The 22,021-nt window shown below is 42.7% G+C and overlaps 1 protein-coding gene and 1 long non-coding RNA gene across 7 annotated transcripts in view; one reads left to right on the forward strand and one right to left on the reverse strand.

Annotated features, from left to right (window-relative positions):
* npas3 (neuronal PAS domain protein 3) overlaps positions 1-18,138 on the reverse strand; it is a 248,842-nt gene extending 230,704 nt beyond the window's left edge. For 3 of the 6 annotated variants that reach the window (XM_072689401.1, XM_072689400.1, XM_072689399.1), the window contains exon 1: positions 16,724-18,138. In XM_072689401.1, the coding sequence (XP_072545502.1) occupies positions 16,724-16,878 (155 nt within the window). In that variant the 5' untranslated portion in view covers positions 16,879-18,138. Of the gene's footprint in view, positions 1-13,883; positions 14,191-14,404; positions 14,812-16,723 lie in introns of those variants that run through there. The other 3 variants (XM_072689405.1, XM_072689402.1, XM_072689403.1) reach the window with 2 other exon arrangements.
* Positions 1,866-15,147, forward strand: LOC140564201 (uncharacterized). The gene is made up of 2 exons (XR_011980524.1): positions 1,866-2,003; positions 14,512-15,147. It is a non-coding gene; the product is annotated as an uncharacterized lncRNA (long non-coding RNA).
* Positions 18,139-22,021: the final 3,883 nt, after the last annotated feature.

Genomic DNA, 22,021 nt, shown 5'->3' on the forward strand with positions numbered 1-22,021 from the left:
ATGTTTTCTATATGGCAACCCATTTTGGAGATTTTAGTTATGCCAGTGACGCCTTGTTCTAAGTGACAAGAAAACTGATACATGTCTCTCCATGTTCTGATCACAATGTATTGGCAAATAAAGTGTTTTCCAATTCTGTAATATCCTGTAATCCAGCATGGCAACAGAGAGCACACTGCGTGCATTGCCTTCACAGAGCCCTGAAATCTGCCCACAAACATGGCACCAGCAAAGCTCTCCATGAGCAGCTCATATGAACTGCCACTGCCAGCATGTGAGACAGAGGGATGGAGTCCATGCTGGGCCAGAACAATGCAGAGGACATGGCCGATATTTACATCTTCCGCTTCCAGCTTTCGGCCTGATGTAAGGCGCTCTCTAAAAGCCAGCATTTCACTGCTCTATGATGTTGCCATTCATCAGCTCACAGCTTCCAGCTCCAAACCAGGGCTTCAGCTCTTTTCCCCTCTCTCTGTTATGCCTCTCTATTTCCCTCGCCCTCTGCAACCCACCCCCTCCCTCCCTCTCTCCACATTCAAGTCATCCTCCTTTTTTGTCGCTCAAAGACCCCTCGCTGTGGCCATGTCCAAGCCCTCAGCTCCCATTGCACTTACTCTTTCATGTGTTCTGCTGGTCCAGGTCCATTTTATGTCACGTCCCTTGTAATTACCGGTTTGTTTTTTTACAGAGTGCTGGGGATGGGATGGAATTCATTTCAAAAGACAGTTGGACACAAGGATTAAAAACAAGATGTAAACATTAAAATTAAAAAAGAAAAAAAACACCCTGTTATTTTTCTCCTATTTTTCCTGAATCAATATCATTGCTTTGACTGCTGTGGGTGAGCCCACTGAGCTGGGTGTGAATTGAATGTGTCTGAACAGATCACTAAGCTTTGAGTGTGAGCCTGCCAGCCAGTCGGGAACAGGGCTCTGACTGAACAACACTTAAAGCATTCAGCCTCAGCCAAGCACAGGGAGGGAGAGAGAGAGGGAGGGAGGGAAGGACAGAGGGAGAGAGAGGGAAAGAAAGAAAGAAAAAGGGAGAGAGAGAGATAGAGAGCGAAAGACAGAGAGAGAAGAGGAAGCAGGCACGTGGGTTTGCTGAAGAAAAAGGAGGACAGGCAGACAGATAGAAACAGACAGGGCAAGAGAGAGAGAGACCAGAAGACAGAGTGAGTCAGAGAAAGGCAGAAGAAGATGGACTTCTAACAGGAATAAAAGGCCTGATGGAATGGGCACATGAAATGAGACTTGCCGTGCCCAACTCTGGCACACAATGGTGCATTAAGTGAATGAGCGGATTAGGAAATGTCTCGCTGCCAGTGCAGGCACCCAGGAGAGAGAGTGCTGTACTGTATGACAGGCCACACCCAGGGGCCCCGCAATCCAGAGGAAGGTGGAGGAGCCATTTCATTCCCTATCTCTGCTCCCATCACCCACATTCATCTTGCTCAGACAACTTGCTCCAATCCATAAAACAGGCATTAATATGAAGCTATCACCCGGCTAAGAATTTTCATTTTAACTGACAAGGTGCCCCATTCATCATAGGTGGCGTGTCTCTGTGCTCCTGGACTGCTGGAGAGGAGAAGGCGACACTGGTGCTGTTAAAGTAAGTCAAAGCACAGACCCTGAGAGGAGAAAGTGCTACAAAGCCGTTCCAGCCAGGGCTTACAGAGGACAAGTACCGCTGCTGATGCCGCTGACCTTTTATTCGCATGCTTCATACCATCATACTCTTCAAAATAAAGGAGCCAAAAAGGGTTCTGTGGAGCGATGCCAAAGAAGAAGCACTTATGGCTCCCTAAAGATTTTGTTTTGAATGGATGGTGCTTCAAATAATCATTTTCTACATTACTTTTAAAGACATTTAAAAAACCTCTACATATAACAGTTCAATCTTAAGCAAACGCTTTCTTTTAGAACCGCATGTCCAAGTCCAACACTATTTGGAACCTATATTTTCAAGAGCCTCAAAGAAACATCTGGAAGGTGAATAAGGTCAGGCCAACAAGAATTATTCACTATCAACAAAACATGAAAAGATCTGCCTGTTGTCAAAGTGTGTGGTAGTCATGTTCGCAAATCCATCTACATGTAAAAGAGGAGCAGGTAGAGCGTTGATAAACAAGTGCTTTGATCATATACATGACTCGCTGGCAACCCAGATCATATGATGTTCACTGCCAACACAACAGAAGTGGCAACTGAACGTGCTTGTGTGAGCATGCACCACATGAGAAGACCTTGGCGTCACAGCAGAATCCCACTTGGTCAGTTCTGTACTGACATCCCCACAGTAGCCAGAGTAGCCTTCTCATTAGTGACCCCCAGTGGCATGGATCCTAGATTTGGAACCAAATTAATGGTATGGGTTGAAGGGTCCAAAATGTGAAATTGAAAGCACATTTAGGTATGAGAACAGGATGCTACATCAGCATGCTAAATTATATATATGGTGCCATTTTAAGCAGAACACACATCAGGTGAATGTGTAGTGCATGCTTTAAAGACTTAAAACAATGCCATATCTGGTGCTTCCTCACAACGGTAAATGTACCTGCAGCCCTGCTGTCATGTCTGTACCTTTGAGGATCTGAAGCATGTTCTCTCTACGCTGTGTAAAACATAATTATGACAGACAGGGTCTTCCCAGGTTCCAAACACACAGTGCTAAAATGCCTCCACAGAATTTGTCAGCGAGCTCATTAAAGGATTCGCATCAGAGGGACAATGCATGCAGCGTGGAGGGTTAAACAGCACCGGGCTGAGTCAAAGCAAGACAGAAGAAAACAAAATGTTCTAAATGTCTGCAAATGGTCTCAGCAGAACATTAGCAGTGAGGAGAGAGGGCCATAGGGGAGAGAGGATCCATTTTAATGAGCGTCACAACTTAACAAAAATGTTCTCTGTTTCCATTCCCAGCAATTTTGCTGGTTTCATCGTAAACAAGCAGGGAGAAATATCTTCTGACAGCATCGCCTTGATATGGTAAACAGCCTGGCTTTGAAGTGGAGCACCAGATTATACAGTGCTGAAGTGAGATTTTTAAGATTATTCTTGTTATATCTAATGATGCAGTTCATCGAAAAATAAATACACTGACATTTTCAGCTTGAAAAACAATTTACGAGCCCTCATAGAAAAAGAGGAAGAAATAAGAGAGAGAGAGAAGGAGAGAGACAGAATGAGAGAGAGAGAGAGAGAGAGAGAGAGAAGGAGAGAGACAGAATGAGAGAGAGAGAGAGAGAGAGAGAGAGAGAGAGAGAGAACTAAATGTTTCCCTCACGGTAGAATAATGATTGGGGCATGCTTTGGGTTATGGTATTACTCAAATATTTATGATGAATATTGGGGGTGCATGCCAGCAGAATTGTAGGACTTCCTGTGGAATGTGTCTGGGCCAATGAGTCTGGGCACACAGTATGTGCCAGCCTTCACAGTGCCCTCCTCTTTCTCACACACACATGCGCACGCACACACACACAGACACACACACACACACACACACACACACACACACACACACACACACACACACACACACACACACACACAATCCCTCCTTCCTCACACAGCAGATGCTGTGCTCATCTGGTGTGCTACACAGTAACTGTCCAAATATTGATGCACAGTTCCGTCACCCACTGCTTTCTTTTAACCCTTCACCACTTGGCCACTGTGTTTGCTACTACAAGACTCAGTCTTTATGTCTAACTTGCATAAAATCAGACTTTCTGTAGCTGCTGCTGCTGCTGCTTTATAGAATTACATCACAATTCTTTTGAGTCATTTCCAAGCTAATTGTCATTAGAAAGCTAAGTGCTTACTGGATAGCTACTGTCTGTCTGAAAACTGATAATTGACTGAACTGAAACTGTTTCAGCAGTTTTACTGGTTTCATTGAAAACAAATAGAGTAATGCAACAGGGTGGATCCAGGACCTCAGTAACAGCCAATCAAAGTCAAAGTGTTAACGAGCTTGCCTAATGCAGACTAATGACCAATTCTGGACCCAGAGCCATAAATGCAGTGCCCAAACCAGAATCAGAACCATGGATTCTGGTTTGGGCACCCTTGTTTATATTACACATTTTGTTCATTTTGTTAATTACACATTTTGTTAAAGTGAAAAAAGTGAATTATTTATGACAAAGGGTGCCTAAAGTTTTGCATATAAAAAATGAGATTTTTGAGGAGTTCTTTTTTTCATGGCAGAGCAAAGAGCAACAGAATTATCTTTTCTTAATCTTCCCAATTTTTTTTTTTATTTTGGTTAATTTCATGTCTATAGTTGTACTGAATTACATATTAATGTGCTCTGAAAAATCCTCCTCAAAAGCCAGGTTTAGCCTTTTAAATATATTGCCTACTTGGCTATCACACAAGTACCATATTTACCTAAAATAAAAAAATCATCCAATTAAAACAAAAGATATGATGATATAAAGATATCATGTAGTATGCAAATCTGCTACGTGTTACTGTGCAGTTCATGAGATAACTGTATTAGTGCTGTTTACAAGTTGTTTATTATCATTGAAGGACACTCATAATATACTGAGAAAAGTACAACATGATGTAATTTATCACAATCATGAAAATATATAATCATACTATCCACCCCTACAGGCACATCAATGCTTGTGGGTCAGGCACACATTCAGACTTCACGGACAGACTTAGAAGAAGTCTGAGTACATACACAGAACCAGAGGCCCACTTACTCCTGGCCTGAAGTATAGTCTCTAGCCTCACTTGTGTTCTCGCTCTTTGCTCTCTCTCTCTCTCTCTCTCTCTCTCTCTCTCTCTCACACTCGCTCACACAAACACACACACACAGGTATCATCTTAGTGTACTAGGGATGAGCAAAGTCTAACATTATTAGTCTTAAATGTAAAAAAAAGGATGAAACATTGGTGCGATCATCAGGGGCTCACAGGTTCAATTCCTGGCAATGCCACAGCAATCTGAGGTCAGGGAGGATTGGAAATGAAAATTCTGAACGCACCAAAAAGCATCAAAGAGCTGACACATAAAAACACTCCACTTAGCACTGGGTTCTACTTAAGTGATTCACTGGAACAAACACAACCAAGTTCATTACAATTTAGACATTATCATATGATATTGTGTTAGCTGCAGTTTGAAAATATGTGCTTGGCTGGCTTCATGTTTCTCTCTGTAATAGGGGGAGTCCTAGCTAGTGTGTAGAATTGGTAATGAAAAAAATGTAGAAGAATATTGGAAAAAAAAGAAAATGTGAAATATTCAGATGCAACTTTTTCCACACTGAATTATACACACTCTAATGTTCGGCCTCTGTTTGCACCGCAAATCAATATACAAGCAAAATGTATTCAAATGCTAAATAATATTTCATGGTAAGATGCATTTCAGCTGCACCGCATGTGACAAAAACAAACAACTCCATCTGACGTTTGTTAAAAGCTGCTGAGACACAGTCAGTCAGCTTGGTTGTGGCCATGCCAACAGAAGAGACACAAGCGACTTGTGAAGTTAGTTCAAAATACCTCCGAAATTTGCACAAATTAAACAGCGGGTGAAAAAATGATGACGATCATCAGTTACACACATGCTAAAGTGAATTTATTATACGTCCAAATAAATCCCACAGCAATAAGAACCCACACTGGCTTTACTTCAGTCAAAACATGTAAGTGTGAAGTATTCCATATTAAATTACAACACACTTTAATTATTGTGATAGATAACTATGCTGTCTAAAGGGTTAAGCATTTAAAAAGCCTCCATATGCATCTACTCTTGATTCTACAGCAAGTGTAAAGTTGGTTTAGCGAGTGCTCAGCCATGGAAAAGGAACGGTTCAGTAACAAGTAGGATGAATGACTATTGTTTGTACAATCATTGCTAAATAGATTAGCTATTAGCTTCATCTGTCTCTGTCTAAAATGGCTTCATTTGCCCTTTTAGTCCGATGAGACTTAACTGTCCTGCTTGGAGACTATGTCTCAATACACTGGATCTATAATATCCACAGCAGTCATCGTCGCTGCGGCAGCAATATACACAGCTCTGGAGCGCCTGAGTGATTTTTCCTGGCCACACCTTAAGGCTGTAGATCACTGAAGTACAGCATAGGCTAAGGACTGTATGGAGACTTCCCGCAAGAAGAAATGTAGCCTGAGCTGCAATTGCTGCTGGTTTGTAACACAGAGAAGGGTGAATTAGATATGAAATGTTTAAATCGAATTGGCACAGTCAGAAGGTGGATAAAGGTGTGTGTGTGTGTGTGTGTGTGTGTGTGGGTGTATGTGTGCGCAAGGGGGGTGGGGTTAAGTTGAGCTATCAGGGACTACATGAAGCTCTGAAATGGCTCATGCTAGATAACAACGGCAGCACTTCAACACATCATCAGCCCAAGCAGGATGACAGGGCTGGCATAGGTCTTGTCTCTCTTTGCCAAAGACAGCAGAGAGTGAACACAGCTACCTGCAGTGTCAACACAGGTTCCGTCACAAGCCTCTGAAAGGCTTTTGGGGGTTTCATCTCAAGAGACCTCATAATATTGCAAAAAAAATACAAAAAGAATCATAGTGAACCAACCTGTTGTGGATCCTGAACTGAACCCTGTTCTGATTCATCAAGTTACTTTTCAACAGTCACTGTTCTCCTGATCTCTCCTTTTCTTCACATATCACACTATAGATCTGAATGATGGATGAGCGGCTTCTACTTTCTCACTCAGGTCTAAAGGGTGGAGTTTTTTTTTTTTTGTGTGTCATTAAATGCTCTTGCCAGTCCAACAAACTGCAAGGAGGTACAATCAGCATTAATGGCCCCATATCATGGAAAGCTGAATTTTTAAATTCCAAACTATACTGTATACCTCCCAGTTCATACAATCCACATACAGAAGCTGCAAAAACAATCTGTCATTAACACATCTCTGCTTATTTAGCCTACCACAGCTGGCACAATACAGGACAGCCATCAGAACAGAGCTCATTTATCTTCTCAGTCTTAAAGATGCAGTAACATAAACAGCCTGTTTCATTCAAAGAGATAAAGAAAAGTTAGGTAAGGTCATATAAAAATACATTATGACAATGTTTGGTACATACAGCCACAAAAACATTAATTATTATTATTATTATTTGTATTATTATTTCTCATCTACCTAGGGCTGTCTCTGACTAAGTACTATAGTATAATAGTATTCAAGTTCAGGTCAGTAAATCACTGTATTTGATCATAAAAGGTCAAGATAAATAAATACATAACTGATTAATACAATAATTAGGCTGGACAAAAAAAACTACTGGATTACTTAAATAATTAAGTTATTCTACAATCTATTCAAGTTAGGAGTAGTGATACTGGTAATACTACATCTAATATCTAGCACATCTAATAAAAATATATATGCAAATACCTGCAAAAAAGTGAAGTAAATGTACACTGATCATTTTAGACAATTGCAGCAGTAGGCTTTTACCCTAAATTAATTCAAATCAACAATTACTAAAATGTATAATTCATTCCAGAGACATGGGATGGTTTTCCTTTGCCATATAACTGAATTTATCTAGGAGTATTATGACAGAGGACTAAATTTAGAAGAGGACAGCAGGCTTGAATACAAACTGATCAACTTCAGTCTTCCAGAAAATTCTGCACTTCAGCACTTTCAAATCGGGTTAATGCTTATATAGCAATAATGTGTTTTTTCTATTTGAAAGTCTTTAGGATGTATTTAAATGAGAGATTTAGTTAATGAGTTTGGGCAAACTCTGGAACAGTCTTTTAAGCATTATCATTCTCATTAATTTTCAGAATTACCCACTGTGTTGTGATAGCTGTCATGGACTTCAGACTTCAATTAACTAAATACTACATACATATATATAATATATGTGTAAGAGTGTGCGTGTGTGTGTGTGTGTGTGTGTGTGTGTGCGGATCTGTGTGTGTGTGCGTTAGCATACGTTTGTGTATGCATATGTGTATATGTGAGTGTGTGCCTGTGCAAAAAATGCATTTTCTTTTAAAATTCTGCAATTTACAATTTCTCAAGAGCAGAAGGCTAAGCCTTGAGATAAATATGCAAATACACACGAACTGCCAATACAAGCTTTTTGTGAAAATTAATGGATTCAACAACTACAAGTCAGGGGGAACAATGCCCTTTAGGGGGGCCTCATGTCTAAAGAAAGCTCACTAAAGTCAGGAATGAGGATCTCTTCTATTTGGGCTGTCGAATGCTAGAGGCAGCTTATCCATACAGTGTGCTTCTACTGCCTTGTTGCAGTAGCATAGCATATACACATCCATAAGCTTCCTCATTCATAAGCATCAGAATCAGTAATAAATATAACATGATGAACCATGATGATCTGAAATCATGACGAGCAAATCTAAAACTTTGCATTCTGCAACTTTGCAACCTTACAATCTAGACACAAAGGTGAAATAATGGATGCAGAATACTAAAGACAAATTTAAGACCCCTGTCAAAGAGACATCAGAGAAGTTTCTTTACACTTGGTTTTGCTCTGTGATAATTACTTAATGGATAAACATTCTTTGTGTTTTCTATCATTCCATCCTGAAGAGTGTGCACATTGGAAACGTAAGTGCTTCATTACTGCTTTATCTGTCCAGTGTTCTTGTGAAGCAGGAACAATTAACCCTGCCTTCAGCGTGATTGATATAGGCTTTGCTTTCAATTTGTTCCACTACACAGATCATGAAATTCGCAATGTGCCCATCCTTATTGACCTACACTTTCAAACACAAGGGGCTACAAAGAGATGAAAGGAATTAAAGAGAAGGGAGCCGCACAGCCATGAAATAACGTAGAAAAAAAAAAAGAAAAAAAATAGATGTGACCTCACAAAACCTCGACTATTTCAAGTGCACTCTCTAGAAAGTTGTTTTCTATTCAATTGAAAAAGTTTTCTATATGTTTTTATTCCATCTTTGAGTGCTGCCTGAAAGCTGAAGGAGAGCTCTTGAAGAGCTGGGAAAGATAGTTATCTTGTAAACAGGGATTGGCCGTTTATGAACAAATCTGTATTTCTACCACTCTTGCCAAACTAATCTTCCAAATGTGAGCTCCTAAGCTGAGTCTGTAAATCTTTAAGAGGCAATGAAAGAGGCTGTTTGTGGCTTTCAGCTGTTCTTATATACAATAAATAAAACATTCCCGATTTATATACTGTTGAAAATGAATTATCTGGTAATACCTACTTTTTTCACTGAGAGTGCTTAGACTCAGCCACATTTACAGGCTTCAGTATGCTGGTGACTTACAATGTAGAATTTCAAATAGGCCAAGACTATAACTGACAGAGTGGTCTTAATTGGGCTATGTGGATTTTTTACCTACTATTCATAACTAACAACTATCTGAGTCTACAGTTCATAAGAAAGACTACTATTATTACAGGTCTAATTGAATACAGATAAATACTAGATTTTCTCCTGCATAACTAATTTAGTGCACAAATCAAATATTTGCTGAAAACCTCTCTAATGAGAAGAAAAAACTATGACTAAAATAGATTTCAAACTTAAATTACTCATAAGAAGCTTCGTTTCATTTTGAAAAGGCTGAGAATGTACTCTGAAGTTTGTGTGTGTGTTTACTTCTTAGCTTCTGGCTATTCTGACATATCAATAGCAATATGACCTTTCCCACAGCCTGCTGCAAACGCCTCAGGAGAAAAGCCCCATTTGTCAGGAATTGGAGTGAATTTTGGACTTTATTAGATGAAAGAAACACCAACACTCTGCCAATTACGAGTCACACATGTCATTCTGTGGACAGCAGACTGTGTTATCAACTTTGGCGTGAGCAGGGCTGCGCTGACGCAGTGGTAAAACACATGGTAGGAGTAGAACACAGCTCCCTGTAGTGCGGTTTTGGAAAGCAGACCCTGCTTTAACCATGGGAAAATGCCAGCACAAAGCCAGCAAATAAAGCCAAGCACGGGTGGCCTTCTTCAGATGACGCCATGCTTAAGGAATGCTTTACAGAAAATACCTCGGCATGCTGCAGCTCCTCCGCGACATGAGGTTGAAGCTGGCTTACCCCCATTTCCAGCCAAATCACTGCTGTGACATTTGGTTATTAAAGTGACAGGTGGGCTACCATGCATATGCACCACTCAATCCATTTATACAACTTGTGCAGCGGGTGTCATTGGGAGGTATGAGGGCGGTCTGTGGGGAGTTAATCGGGCCATGTCCTACCGCCTGCTCTGCCTAACCGGAATAATCAATTGCAATTTCACACGCAGAACCTTCGGATCGCCGGAGAGGGCTGTGCAGGTGTGTATGGTCAGATTGCAGTACGATAAGGTAGTGATGATAGTGAGCGTAGTCCTGGTGATATTGATGAAATTCAACATTGCAATATTTTTAAGATATCACAGCGTTGAAAACTCTTTACTTATGCAATAATAATGTTAAAAAACTTTTCAACTTGTAATCCATAAATGGTAAAACCTATTATTAAACTAATAAACTGTTGTTTCAGGTATTGATAATACGTCACCCAGTACCCGGTGGGAGTTGGAATCATTGGGGCTTATTGCTATTAACGTCCTGTTATAGGGCCACCATACAGGACAGGAGGGCACTGTCAAACTGCTGCCCTATATCTGAAATGACAATTGTGAAAGGCAGATGTGTGGGTTCAGAAAGTTCTTAGAGTTTTGGGGCATGGCAAAGGGCATGAAAGTACAATAGGCTGGGAGGAAACTCTGAAAAAAATTTCAACCAAATATCTTTGCGTTTGCATGCTGTAAACTATGCGTACTGCTGAACTCATACAATTCAACTCTACATTTCATGTGTTTCAACCCCAAGTTCAAACACAAGGCTTATCTGCTCCTCGTCTGCCAGCGAGCTGCCACTGTGTGTTTCACAGCAGCCTCTGGAGTCGTCAGAATCGAAAGCTGGAGAAGAAGCCAAGGCATGGGGGGCTGTGGAGCAGGAGCATGGCAGCGGTAGGCAAGGGGAGGTAGCTAAAGGGCAGCGTTCACTGCTAGCACTGGATGAGAAGCTGCACGTCTAAACGAAAAAAAGCAGATGGGAGTCAGCGGGCAGAACATCTGTCTTTGGAGCCAGATGCTAAATGAAGGTCTCACATCCACTGTGGACATTAAATGCATAGAGGAGGGCTTTTTTTTTTTTAGTTCAGACACTAATCATCACAAAACCTGCAAGGCCACTCTTAACCCTCTGCCACAGGATCCACTCTGATATTTTCACTGCAATTGAGAAAGAAATGTAAGCACTACCTCCACTTCACTTACTGCTGTGTATTCTACTGATCTGAGACAATATTTACTAAATGGTTTTCAAGGACAGGCTCTGGAAAGCGCACAGTCAGCAAAGTGGTTGTATAATCCTGCCAGCGATGAGAATCACAGAAACTAATATTTATTTTTGACAATAACAATAATTATAATAAATGATGAGTGATTGAATATATAGTTTACAGTAAATAAATGCCATACATTGACTTTCTCAACAAGGTATGCTCCCTTACTGGAGTCCAAATGAAAGTAAATATAATAATGCCGTTACACATCATGTTCTGTGTTCTGGGACACAAGAGCACACAGAACAAGTGCCAGATTTCTATGGCTAGTTATTCTATTCACAGGTGCATTTCTTCAGACTGCATCCTGGCTTCTCCCCAGTGCTAATACAGGCTGATTCTCCTGCCACTGATACCACTGATACAAACATAAAGGGGTCCAGCTCCATGTGAAAACCAAAGCTTCGGCAGAATGAAAAATCCCCCGCCTGATGGAGTGGTGTGTGCATCACAAAGGCTGCGATAAAGCAGCTCGCAACGTGAGGCAATGTGCTGTAGTGCAGCGCGCACCGTGGCTGCACTATTACCTTTGCGGGATGCGTCTTCTTTATGTCTGCCTCTCTACACTGACCTTCAGAGCGACGGCAGCGGGTGGAGGGGAGAGAGTTGCCGTAATCACCGCACCACACGCCGCACAGTCACAGATGGGAGCTGGAAATCCCTCTTAATTGTGATAAATACGTATCAGAATGGCGTACTCGCTTCCAATCCATACTGTGTTTCGCCATTGTCCAATCACTGCGAGGTACTGTGCATCCTTTGTTCAGTGGTACTGCATAGTCTTGCCAGTCTAGCTCTATAGAAGGCTAAGGATGTTGCTGCTTTGTTTTTAATAAACATCTTGTCCTAAGGTCACGAGTGCAATGGCCTTATTATTTTCCTCGTCTTAAAAGACATGGGGAAAAAAGTATGTGCTGGCAATTTTTTGTTTTCTAAGACTGTGAAAAACATTATGTAACAGCGTCAATGCAATCACATTCTATATTTCTGTACATTCTGCAGAAACAATCAAATTGTAAGATAACATGAACACCTGCTCACTTTCTTTACAGAAAAAAATAATACAGAGCTTCAAAAAAAACCTGTGGGTGTGTATTCATAAAGAAATGCTACATGGTATCAAATCGTACCTAAAATATTGCAATATGTAACTGTTCAGTAGAATTCACACATCAAGCATTTACACCACAACATTGCTCCATCTGCTTCCAGATCCTTTCATTTTGTTCTATAACTCCACTGCACTAATAGAAAAGGAAATGGGACAATTTAGCACTTTTGTTTGCCCCCAGGCAAGAGGGGGGTGCTTTTCTTCAACACAAAGCCAACTTTGTGGTTACTGTTGTGTATGAACTCATGCCAAGCCATTTCTCTCTCCGCAAATTCTCCTCCTACTGCTCTGGAGTTGCTTAGCCCGAGAACACAACCCCTCACATCCATGCACCAGTCCAGCAGTGCTGCTCTACACTAGCAAACACGCAGATGCTATTAAGAGGTATTACATTAAATACAGACTCCCACACCTTCAATCAGAATTTCAGGCCGAGCGTTATTCGGTTCAGCTCTCAAGAGGAGCCACACAGCAAATCGCAGAGTGTGATTTAGCCCCTCTGAATGCCAATAGGAGACAGGTGATAAAGAGAGCACTCATGCACAGGCTATGAAGTTTCTCCCCTCAAAATTAATTCCATCTTCCAGATGCCTATCTCTGTGATATGCTCAGAATGGCACACAAATATGCTCCCACCACTAAGATTACTGCAGCCTGCCTTAGCATAAACATTTCCTGCTGCTGTGCCAGGGAGTGTAACAGCAAAGCTGTGGGCCTATATTATGACTGAATGCTGGTACATTCAGAGGTACTATTGAAATCGAACCGTATAAGTATGACATTCTCCAAAAAGAGCCATCTTTCAGAGCCGGGTTTTTTTCCATTCACTTATAAATGTCTGCGCAAAGCATCCGTTTCAAAAAGAGGGCTATACATATTGCAGCACACAACAAGGAGGCCTTGTTTACATTGCAAAACCTTAGGCTGTACGCATGCATAAGCTACAGGTGCACCCCAGCAGTTTTCCACAGAACAGTTGGGTTCAGTTCAGTTTTTCTAACCTGCTACTTTAAGACGGCGTAAACAGAAACAAGAGCTGATCACATTAACTGAGTGCACACAGGCATGGAACAGTGTACTGCATTATAGGCTGTATATTGTCTGGTCAAAGTGAAATACACTGAGATGTGGAGGAGAAAGAAAAACAGCATCCAGTGTGACAATGTGCACAAAAATCAAACCATCAGTGAACGAATCCAATACTACTACACATGCACACAAGACAGCCTCCCACGCAAGGACTGGACTACGCAAGGATACTGCGCTCGCACACGCGTTCAATCTGTATATGGAAGTGCTTGCTGAAGTTGTCTCGCGGGCTAGCAGAGAGCAGTGGCCGCCGCTAGCCCCACTTACTCCAGTGCCCGTGTGTGTGTGAGTGACGGTAGCGGTTACCTGGCTGAGGGGCTCGGCTCCGGTAAGCAGCCTGAGTGATCCATGCGCTACATTCAAACTCCCCCTCCCTCCCCAGCAGCAGCCCGCCGCTTCAGGCTAAATTCCTCACACCTTCCAGCACGCGAGCACAGCAAGCAGCGAGAGGGAGAAGAACCCGGCCTAGCGCTCCGAGCGAGCGAGCTGCGGCAGCCGAGCCGCAAGACAGGCGGCGGGGACAGCGGAGCTTCCCCGGAGTCTCCGCACAGAGCAGCACCGGCAGCGCCTCCGAGCCGGAGCCGTCAGACAGACAGAGAGAGAGAGAGAGAGAGTGAGTGAGTGGACGCGGCTCGGGGCACAGCGCGATTCCTGCACGGACCTGTTAGTTAGCCACACCGCCTCGGTACCAACCGCCAAAACACATGCTCGCGTGGAAACGTGGAAACTTCTGACATCTCAATCCCCCCACCACCTCCACCTCCTTTAAAAAAGCAGCAACAGCATCAAACGAAGCCGTTCTCGCATAGAACAAACCGAGCGTTTACCGTTCTCTCCGCGAAGGGTCTTCCTGAACGCTAGGCTTGGTGGGCGCCATCTTCCTGCAATTATTTGATTTCTTACTTTTTTTTCTTTCTTTTTTTTCTCGCTTCAGATTTGTTTTTGTTCGGTCGTGGCAGCAGAAGCGATGGCGTGCTGGAGCTAGGAGCGTTCAGGCAGCGCCATGGCGGCTCCGCTGCTGAGGACGAGCCGGGAAGAAGAAGGAAAAGGGGGGCGGAAAAAGACGCGGCGAGAGCAGCGCGGCGCGCATGCCGAGGGAGGAGAGCGCGAGCCCGGGGACGCTTCTGGCCGCGTCCGCGCTGGATTGGGGTTTGAGGTGGGGAGCAGGGGGGGAACCCGGGGCCCCGTCACGGCTCGCCGCTGCCCCGCGCTGCTCGAGCCCCTACGCCCTGCGCGCCGCTCTGCGTGGCCCTGCGCCGCCCTGCGCCGCTCGCGCTGCTGCTGCACGGACTCATGTTCGCTCCCGCCGGCGCAACAACGCCACTCAGTTGCAGCTGGAAACAGCGATGTGTGCGCGTGTGTGTTTTTTAACCGGAATTACAGGTTGTTGGTGAAACGCGGGACCCTTAACGTGCACTAAATTGCAGACTGTTTAATTGCATTGTATTTCTTTCGCCTTTAAATGCATTGGGACCAACTGTAAGACAGTGCTCACATGAGAGCTGAAGAATGCTGTAAATTGGTAAATAAACGATCAGAATGGCAAATAAAGATTTAATTTTGCTCTAAACTGTTTTAAAGACGTCATTTTATTAAATACTGTGTGAATGACAATGAGGCAGATTTAAAGTAACCCATAAAATGAGTTGTTTCTCACCAAGTCATAAGCTTGATCGCCACTTAGTTAACAGAACTTGAGGAATCCTGTGAGCAGGTATAGGAACAAGTAACTACACCAGAAAGCTCTTTCACAAGGCCCATAGTGCTCAGCGTATGGTGTAAAGTTGGTCTTTTAATGAAACCTGTTCTACTGATTTGTGGTTTGTTGTGCTCAGGCTCTGTGTAAAGAAAGTGTGTTAAATGTCCCATCTTTCCTGAGTGGTGTAATGTCCTTTCTCTAATTAGCTCAGAACTGTGTGTTATAACCCGCGACCCGTCAAGGTCAGCAGCTGTCGCTGAAAGGCTGTATAGCTGAAGTTAGTAGGAGATAGATGAAGTTTTACCTGCACGATACAGCCTGAGCATGTTCTCTTATCAAATGCCAGACAGCTTTATATTGCTTTAATAAAAATAACAATCAGAAGAAAACGTTTCTTTAATTTTTGGAATTAGTACCAACCTACCTATACCTACACAAGTGTCACCTACACTGCATCATGCACTAACTTCATCATACTATTTGTACAATGATTTAGTGGTTTATGTGATTCACTGTTATTGGTGTAACCCTTTTCATGCCCTAGACTGTAAAATGTCTCATTAAGGAATGAGTAAACGTCAGTAGCTGATGTGTCAGTCTGTTTCTGAAACCTTTAGAGTGTAAATTAGATTAGACTAGATTCAACTTTATTGTCATTGAGATAGTACAAGTGCAAGCCAATAAAATGCAGTAAAAGCTCTGGGTTTATCTGCATGGGACTGAGGGCTGTACACAGACATATAGGACGTCCCAAATTAGGATAAGCAAACTAAACTAAAATGCACATAAAGATACTATTTTGCTGGCTTGGCCGTAAAGTAGTCATAACCTTGTGCGTAAGTACTGTATCAGTCTTAAGCTTGATAGATTTCTAAGTCATAACCTGTCTCAGGTCACATTGGACGCAGCAACACATTGTAAGTGTGTAGTTCTAATGTGTGACCTTTGTAAAACTAAGCGGAGTTTTCCTATGGAAATTCAATGGCACATTATAATAATGTGATTCCCCTCACAGCATTTAACTGAGGTCATCTGACCACTTTCCTTTAACGTTGAGGGAGAAATACGCTGCAAATAACGGCGCAGTTTTGCATGGCCAATTACCTTTTATCAAATACAGCGAGCAGTGGGCGATACAGACTGATAACTGCTTTAATTATAAGACCACCAGCTCTAAAGGCTACTTTTGAGTGAACAGATAAAACTGAAGTTTAACTACTGGGCTGTGCAACAGTTTTAATGAATGGGCTAATACCTATGAGTAAGTCTAGTGCCTGGTGAAAGTAGACCACCATACTCAAAGTCAAAAATACAACAAAAAAAAAAACAGCTGCGAGTTCAAACAAATGCATGTGCTGAAGTTGACAGTGTGGGTAAAATGGATCAGACTGAATGCAGATGAAAGCCAATGAAATATAAATCTCTCTTCATGTTTTGGTCAACATACCTTTGTTGGTACGTCGCCAAGCCCTGGACGTTCTGCGGGTTCCCGTTAGTTGCGCCAGGGACTCTTCCCACGGCCGAGGCTGCCGGCATCCCTCCGGCCGCGCCACCTGCCGCCGCGGTCACCTGAACGCTGAAATCCGGGAAGATCCTGATCATCCCCGCGCGAGGGAGTGGAGCGGGAGCCGAGTCCGTGTGTGAGTGAGAGAGAAGAGCGTGCAGTCCGGCACAGCGAGTCACAACACAATCCCATCAGTGACGGTCACAACCAACTCACCGGCCATGCTACGTGTGGGGATGATGCGAGGGTCAGTGCTGGGAGAGGAGAATGACGGCGAGCTGCTGCTGCTGGGCTGCTGCTGCTGCTGGGCTGGTTTTGCTGTTTGCTCTTCTTCTTCTTTTTTTTTCAAACGGCTCGCGCGCGCAGATGTTCAGCCGAAACTTTAAGCTAACGGCTCCTCTCCTCTCAGTGTGAACGCGGCCTTTTCGGTTATTTAGCCATAATTAGACACATTTACACGCGGTAACTTCACTTAAAGTTGGCGTGCTAACTGTAAAAGGGAGAACAACATAAAGTCCAAGAAAAAGTAAACGCGTAAAGTGTCAGAAGTGAACTTTTCTTTTGCGTAGCTAAATAAAACCGGTAAACCCCGTTAAAAGTTAGCAACAAGCGAGTACAGCTAACGAGAACGCTTTAAAGACCGAAGTGAAAGCTTCTAGGTTGATGTCCGAATAAAATGAAGTGAACAAAAGTGTGAAAATCCACTTTTTTAATCCACAAACGACCGTCTATTCTACCTTTTACCTGTGCGGGTCCAAGTTTCCCTCATCACAGAACACAGAAGCGGGCTCTCTGCACAGCCTCTTCTCCTGTACTGAAAGTACGTTAAGTTAAATGTGTTCAATTAGCTTGAAAAGAAAACGCCTTAAAAAGGAAGGATAGGCGACTGTGTACGGAAAGACCCTCTGGACCGACTCTAAGTTGAGCTTAGACCAGGTTAGGCTGTAGATGTAGCTAGTAAGTATGTGCCTGGGCGCGAGGAAAAGTCCACATTAATAACGATGACGTATTCGGCTCGCCTAGCTCAGCTGTGGTGGTGTGCTGATGTTTTCGTGTTTGAGAGAGGGTCCTCTCCTGCTCTGCTCTGCTCTGCTCCCCTCTCCTCTCCTCTCCTCTCCTCTCCTCGCCTCAGTCTGAACACGATGCTGCTGCTGCTAGTGTGGGATCGAGCTCCACAAATGTGTTTTCCTTTAATCTAAAGCCGCTAAAGGTGGGATGTACAGCGGTGTGTTTATTGATAGGCTGCTGCTGCTGCTGCTGCTGCTGTTGGATGAATTCTCCCAGTGAAGGTGCTGCTGCTGCTGCCGCTGGTGTGTGCGCGTGTATGTATGTGTGTGTGTGTGTGTGTGTATGTGTGTGCCCTGGTGTGCAGCTCTGCCATTCCTCGCTGCTGATTAACTGCGCCGCGCGAGTGAACCCGGCGCGCGCCCGGCCGTCCAACAGCCAATCAAACGCAAGCACATGAGCGCGCGCTGCTGTGCTGCAGCAGTAACCCTTTAAAAGCCGGGATAGGAGCTGGAGGTATTTCCCATTCGAGAGAGAGCCTGTATGAGCGCTCGTTATGAGGCACAGTGGCCAGAACTGTAAAACACAGCACCCAACCTGTACATTCTTAAAATGAAAATCACAAACGGAGAAATATACAGTAATTATGCAGTATATAATGCCGTAAAACGATAAGTAGCCTACAGTGGATGATAGAAAGCAGCAATGTTTTTGGTTGTTCACACTGTTGCCTTTATTTATTAAAAAAAATACTGTGATTCACTCTTTGCAGGACTTTTATTTAGTGCTGATTTCTGAAATGGAGTATATTACTATAGCAAGATGTGTTTCAGATTTCAAAAAGTTCTTGCAACCTTATTTTTACATGCACTGGAAATATATGGAGATTGTTTAAAACTGTTTCAGCAGGAAGGTTTTTTTTTTTGCCATTATAAACACTACATAACATTTAAACAAGGGTGGGCAACAGGGGCGCCCTGCAAAGTTAGCTGATTTCCCTGCTCTAACACCATCTAAACCTTACAATTAACAGGTAAGCTGAATTTGCTGTGCTTGAGCAGAAAACACAAAACTGTGTAGGAATCCGGCCATCCAGGACATGATTTGTCCACCACTGCATTAGAACATGTACAGACCAGTCATAACATTAAAACCACCTGCCTAAATCAGTCTAGGTCCAACTAATGCCACCAAAACAGCTCTGATCTGTCGAGGCCTGGACTCCACAAGACCTTTGAAGGCGACCTGTGGCACCAAGACATTAGGAAAGGATTCTCTAAGTCCTGTAAGTGGTGAGGTGGGGCCTTGGGGGGCCCATGACCCTGTTACAGGTTCACTGGTTGTCCTTCCTTGGACTACGTTTGGTAGGTGCCAACCACTGCATACTGGGAGTACCCCACAAGACCTGCTCTGACCCAGCCATCTAGCTGCCACATTTTGACCATTGTCATTTACCAGCTTCCAACACATCAACAAGAGCTGACTGGTCACGTGCTGCCTTATACTTCCCACTCTTTGATAGGTACTAATGTATCAAGATGGTCAATGTTTTATTATTTCACCTGCCAGTAGTTTTAATGTTATGGCCAATTGTGGATCTAGTTTAATAAAGGATTATTTAGATAAACAAGGCATTGGATAGCAGTGGTAAACACTGAGCTTCTATGAGGACTTAGACAGGCTTAGAAATGGTTAAACACACACATACCAAATCACTTACTGCCCAGCATTAGTGCAGTGCGGTGTAATGTAGTACTACTGTTACTCAAACTAATGAATGATCACAATGTAGGATTCTATGAAATCTATAGAACTAGATGAATACTATTAGTAGGTAAATGTAAACTACAACATTTGATAAAGTTCACTAAAGTCCATTTCAATGACAATTACTAACGGTTTCAGTTAATGATGAGGCATTCAGTGCCATCACTGTGTTTACGAGGGAATGGATAAAAAAAAAGTCTCAACAACTCCTGAGTCCTTGAACTGTCATTGCTGTGAATGTGATTGAGTGTTTACCTATAAAATATTCCAAAATGCAAATATGGAGTTAACACTCATGAATCTTCTACTGTAGCACCCTTGTCCTTTGATAAAGCAGAGGCTGATATCAATGTACAATATATTTATGTCATTTTATCATACATTTACAGCTTATTAATAGACTCAAATGAATTTGTACATTAGGAAAACAAGGAGCCCTTGAAAGTGAACACAAATTATCAGATATCTTCCAGCCGACAGCCAGATTTATGATTGTCAGATGGCACGTTTTAGTTACCGTGGCACAATTGAATTAAACTTGTTTAGGCTAACAAATGAGAGAAAACGAGAGCAGCGATAAAGGACCGGATGATAAAGATGCTTGTACCAACCAAGTGCAGTAAAACCTGCACCGTGGTACAGTTTACAGGAAGAATAATTCACCCACCCTGACTCTTATGAAATGAAAAACACTCCCTTAGATAATCAGCCGACATGATTAAATACCAATAAAGACGTGCCAAGTGCTCACCTGAGAGACAGTAAATGGAATACCTCTCTGTAACCATGTCTAATGAAACTACCTTAATAAACAGGGTTGGAGGAGCGCCCCCACTTTGCCGCTATTTTCCAGGGATGGCATCAAATAGATTGCACTGGAAGGTTTAAACCGACACTGCAGGCTCTGATACAATTAGATTAACACTTTCTTCTGTTTACTTCCCTGGGTATTTGCTACTGGTCTGTATTGCATTTATTTGTCTGCAGCCCTTTGCTAAACTACATGAGACAGATCCAGGGCAGCAGTGAGCCTCCCACATGCCATAGCTGGGCTGGTGGTATACATCCCTAGTGAGTGCACTAGTAATCAATATTAGACAACGCTGCTGGGAGCACATAGCCTAATGCTCCAAAACTATTGTGATAAGTAACCTGCTTTTGAATAGCAGAGCACAAGTCCAAAATCCATTTTTTATTTTTGCATTCACAAGTATTTTTGGCAAACATCAAAACATCAGAAAATGTTTTATTACTTTTTTTATTTGTGGGTTTATTTACACAAAGCAATGTGTTTACTTTTACTTATTCACCTGTTTTCCCTTCTAGACTGAGATACACTGACCATAATATTAAAACCTCCTGCTTAATAACATTTATTTCCTCCTCATACCATCAAAGCCTGCTTAATTTTTCAGAATATGTGACTTCACTCCCCACTCAAATCAATGAGCCATGACCCTGTTCATGACCCTTGCCAGTTCAATGGTTGTCCTTCCTTGTCCTTCCTACCTGTGTACACCACATAACCTGATGTTTTAGAGATTTGTCTAGCCATCAAAATGTATTCCTTGTTCATTTTCCCTCCTTCCAACACCTCAACCTCACAAACTGACTGAGCGTTCTGCCTAATATATCCCACCCATTGATTGCAAGTTAATCAATGCTATGCACTTTATCAGTTTTTCAGTGGTTTTAATGTTATGGCTGATTGGTGTATGTTCTAAAAGGCTTCAATGTATTGTGACACATTCCAAAAGCAGTCCCAGGTTAAAATGCTGCACTGCACATTGTAACTATACCAAACTTTAACAATTAATTCTGTTTAATCACATTTAATTTTACTATTTATGATGTACTAATTGACCATACACCTTTTAAAATCTCCTTCAAGTTGAATGGAAATTTAGAAATGTGCAGAATTCTGTGTGCTAGCTATGCTGCTACGGGTCTGAGGCCATGCGCTGACAAACGCACCATACATTTAACTACAGCCATCAACAGTCAACAATCACTTCAGCACAGCATTAGTCAGCAAGCTGTCATTTCTTTTCCGAGGTGCGTGATTTGTTCTCCAAGGGTCAGTGGATTATGTTAGGGGCCTGCAGTGGGCTTCCTCACAGAGACAACGACACAGTGCCTGCCATTCTCCCCCAAACCACATGTTGACAAGGCAGCTTAATGTGAAGCAGTATAAACTGTGATTGGGGCTGTCAGTCCTGCTGTTTGTCCAAACTCTCTCCATCTCACGCTCCGCGCTCATCCTCAAAGAGAAATCTCTCCCCTGCTGACTGAACAAACTGCAGATGGGTCTCCTGCCCACAGACCTCCCATCTCTTTCCTCCTGTTTTCCCAAGCCCAGCCCCACCGACTCGATAGCTATCAAGCCCAAGGTCCATGCTGAATGGAGTCAAGGGCATATTTAGGAGGAGTTCTAAGGTTTTACAACTAGTTGTGAGTCAATTTGCTTAT

This window comes from Salminus brasiliensis, chromosome 10 (genome assembly GCF_030463535.1).
Source record: "Salminus brasiliensis chromosome 10, fSalBra1.hap2, whole genome shotgun sequence".
NCBI classification, from domain to species: domain Eukaryota; kingdom Metazoa; phylum Chordata; class Actinopteri; order Characiformes; family Bryconidae; genus Salminus; species Salminus brasiliensis.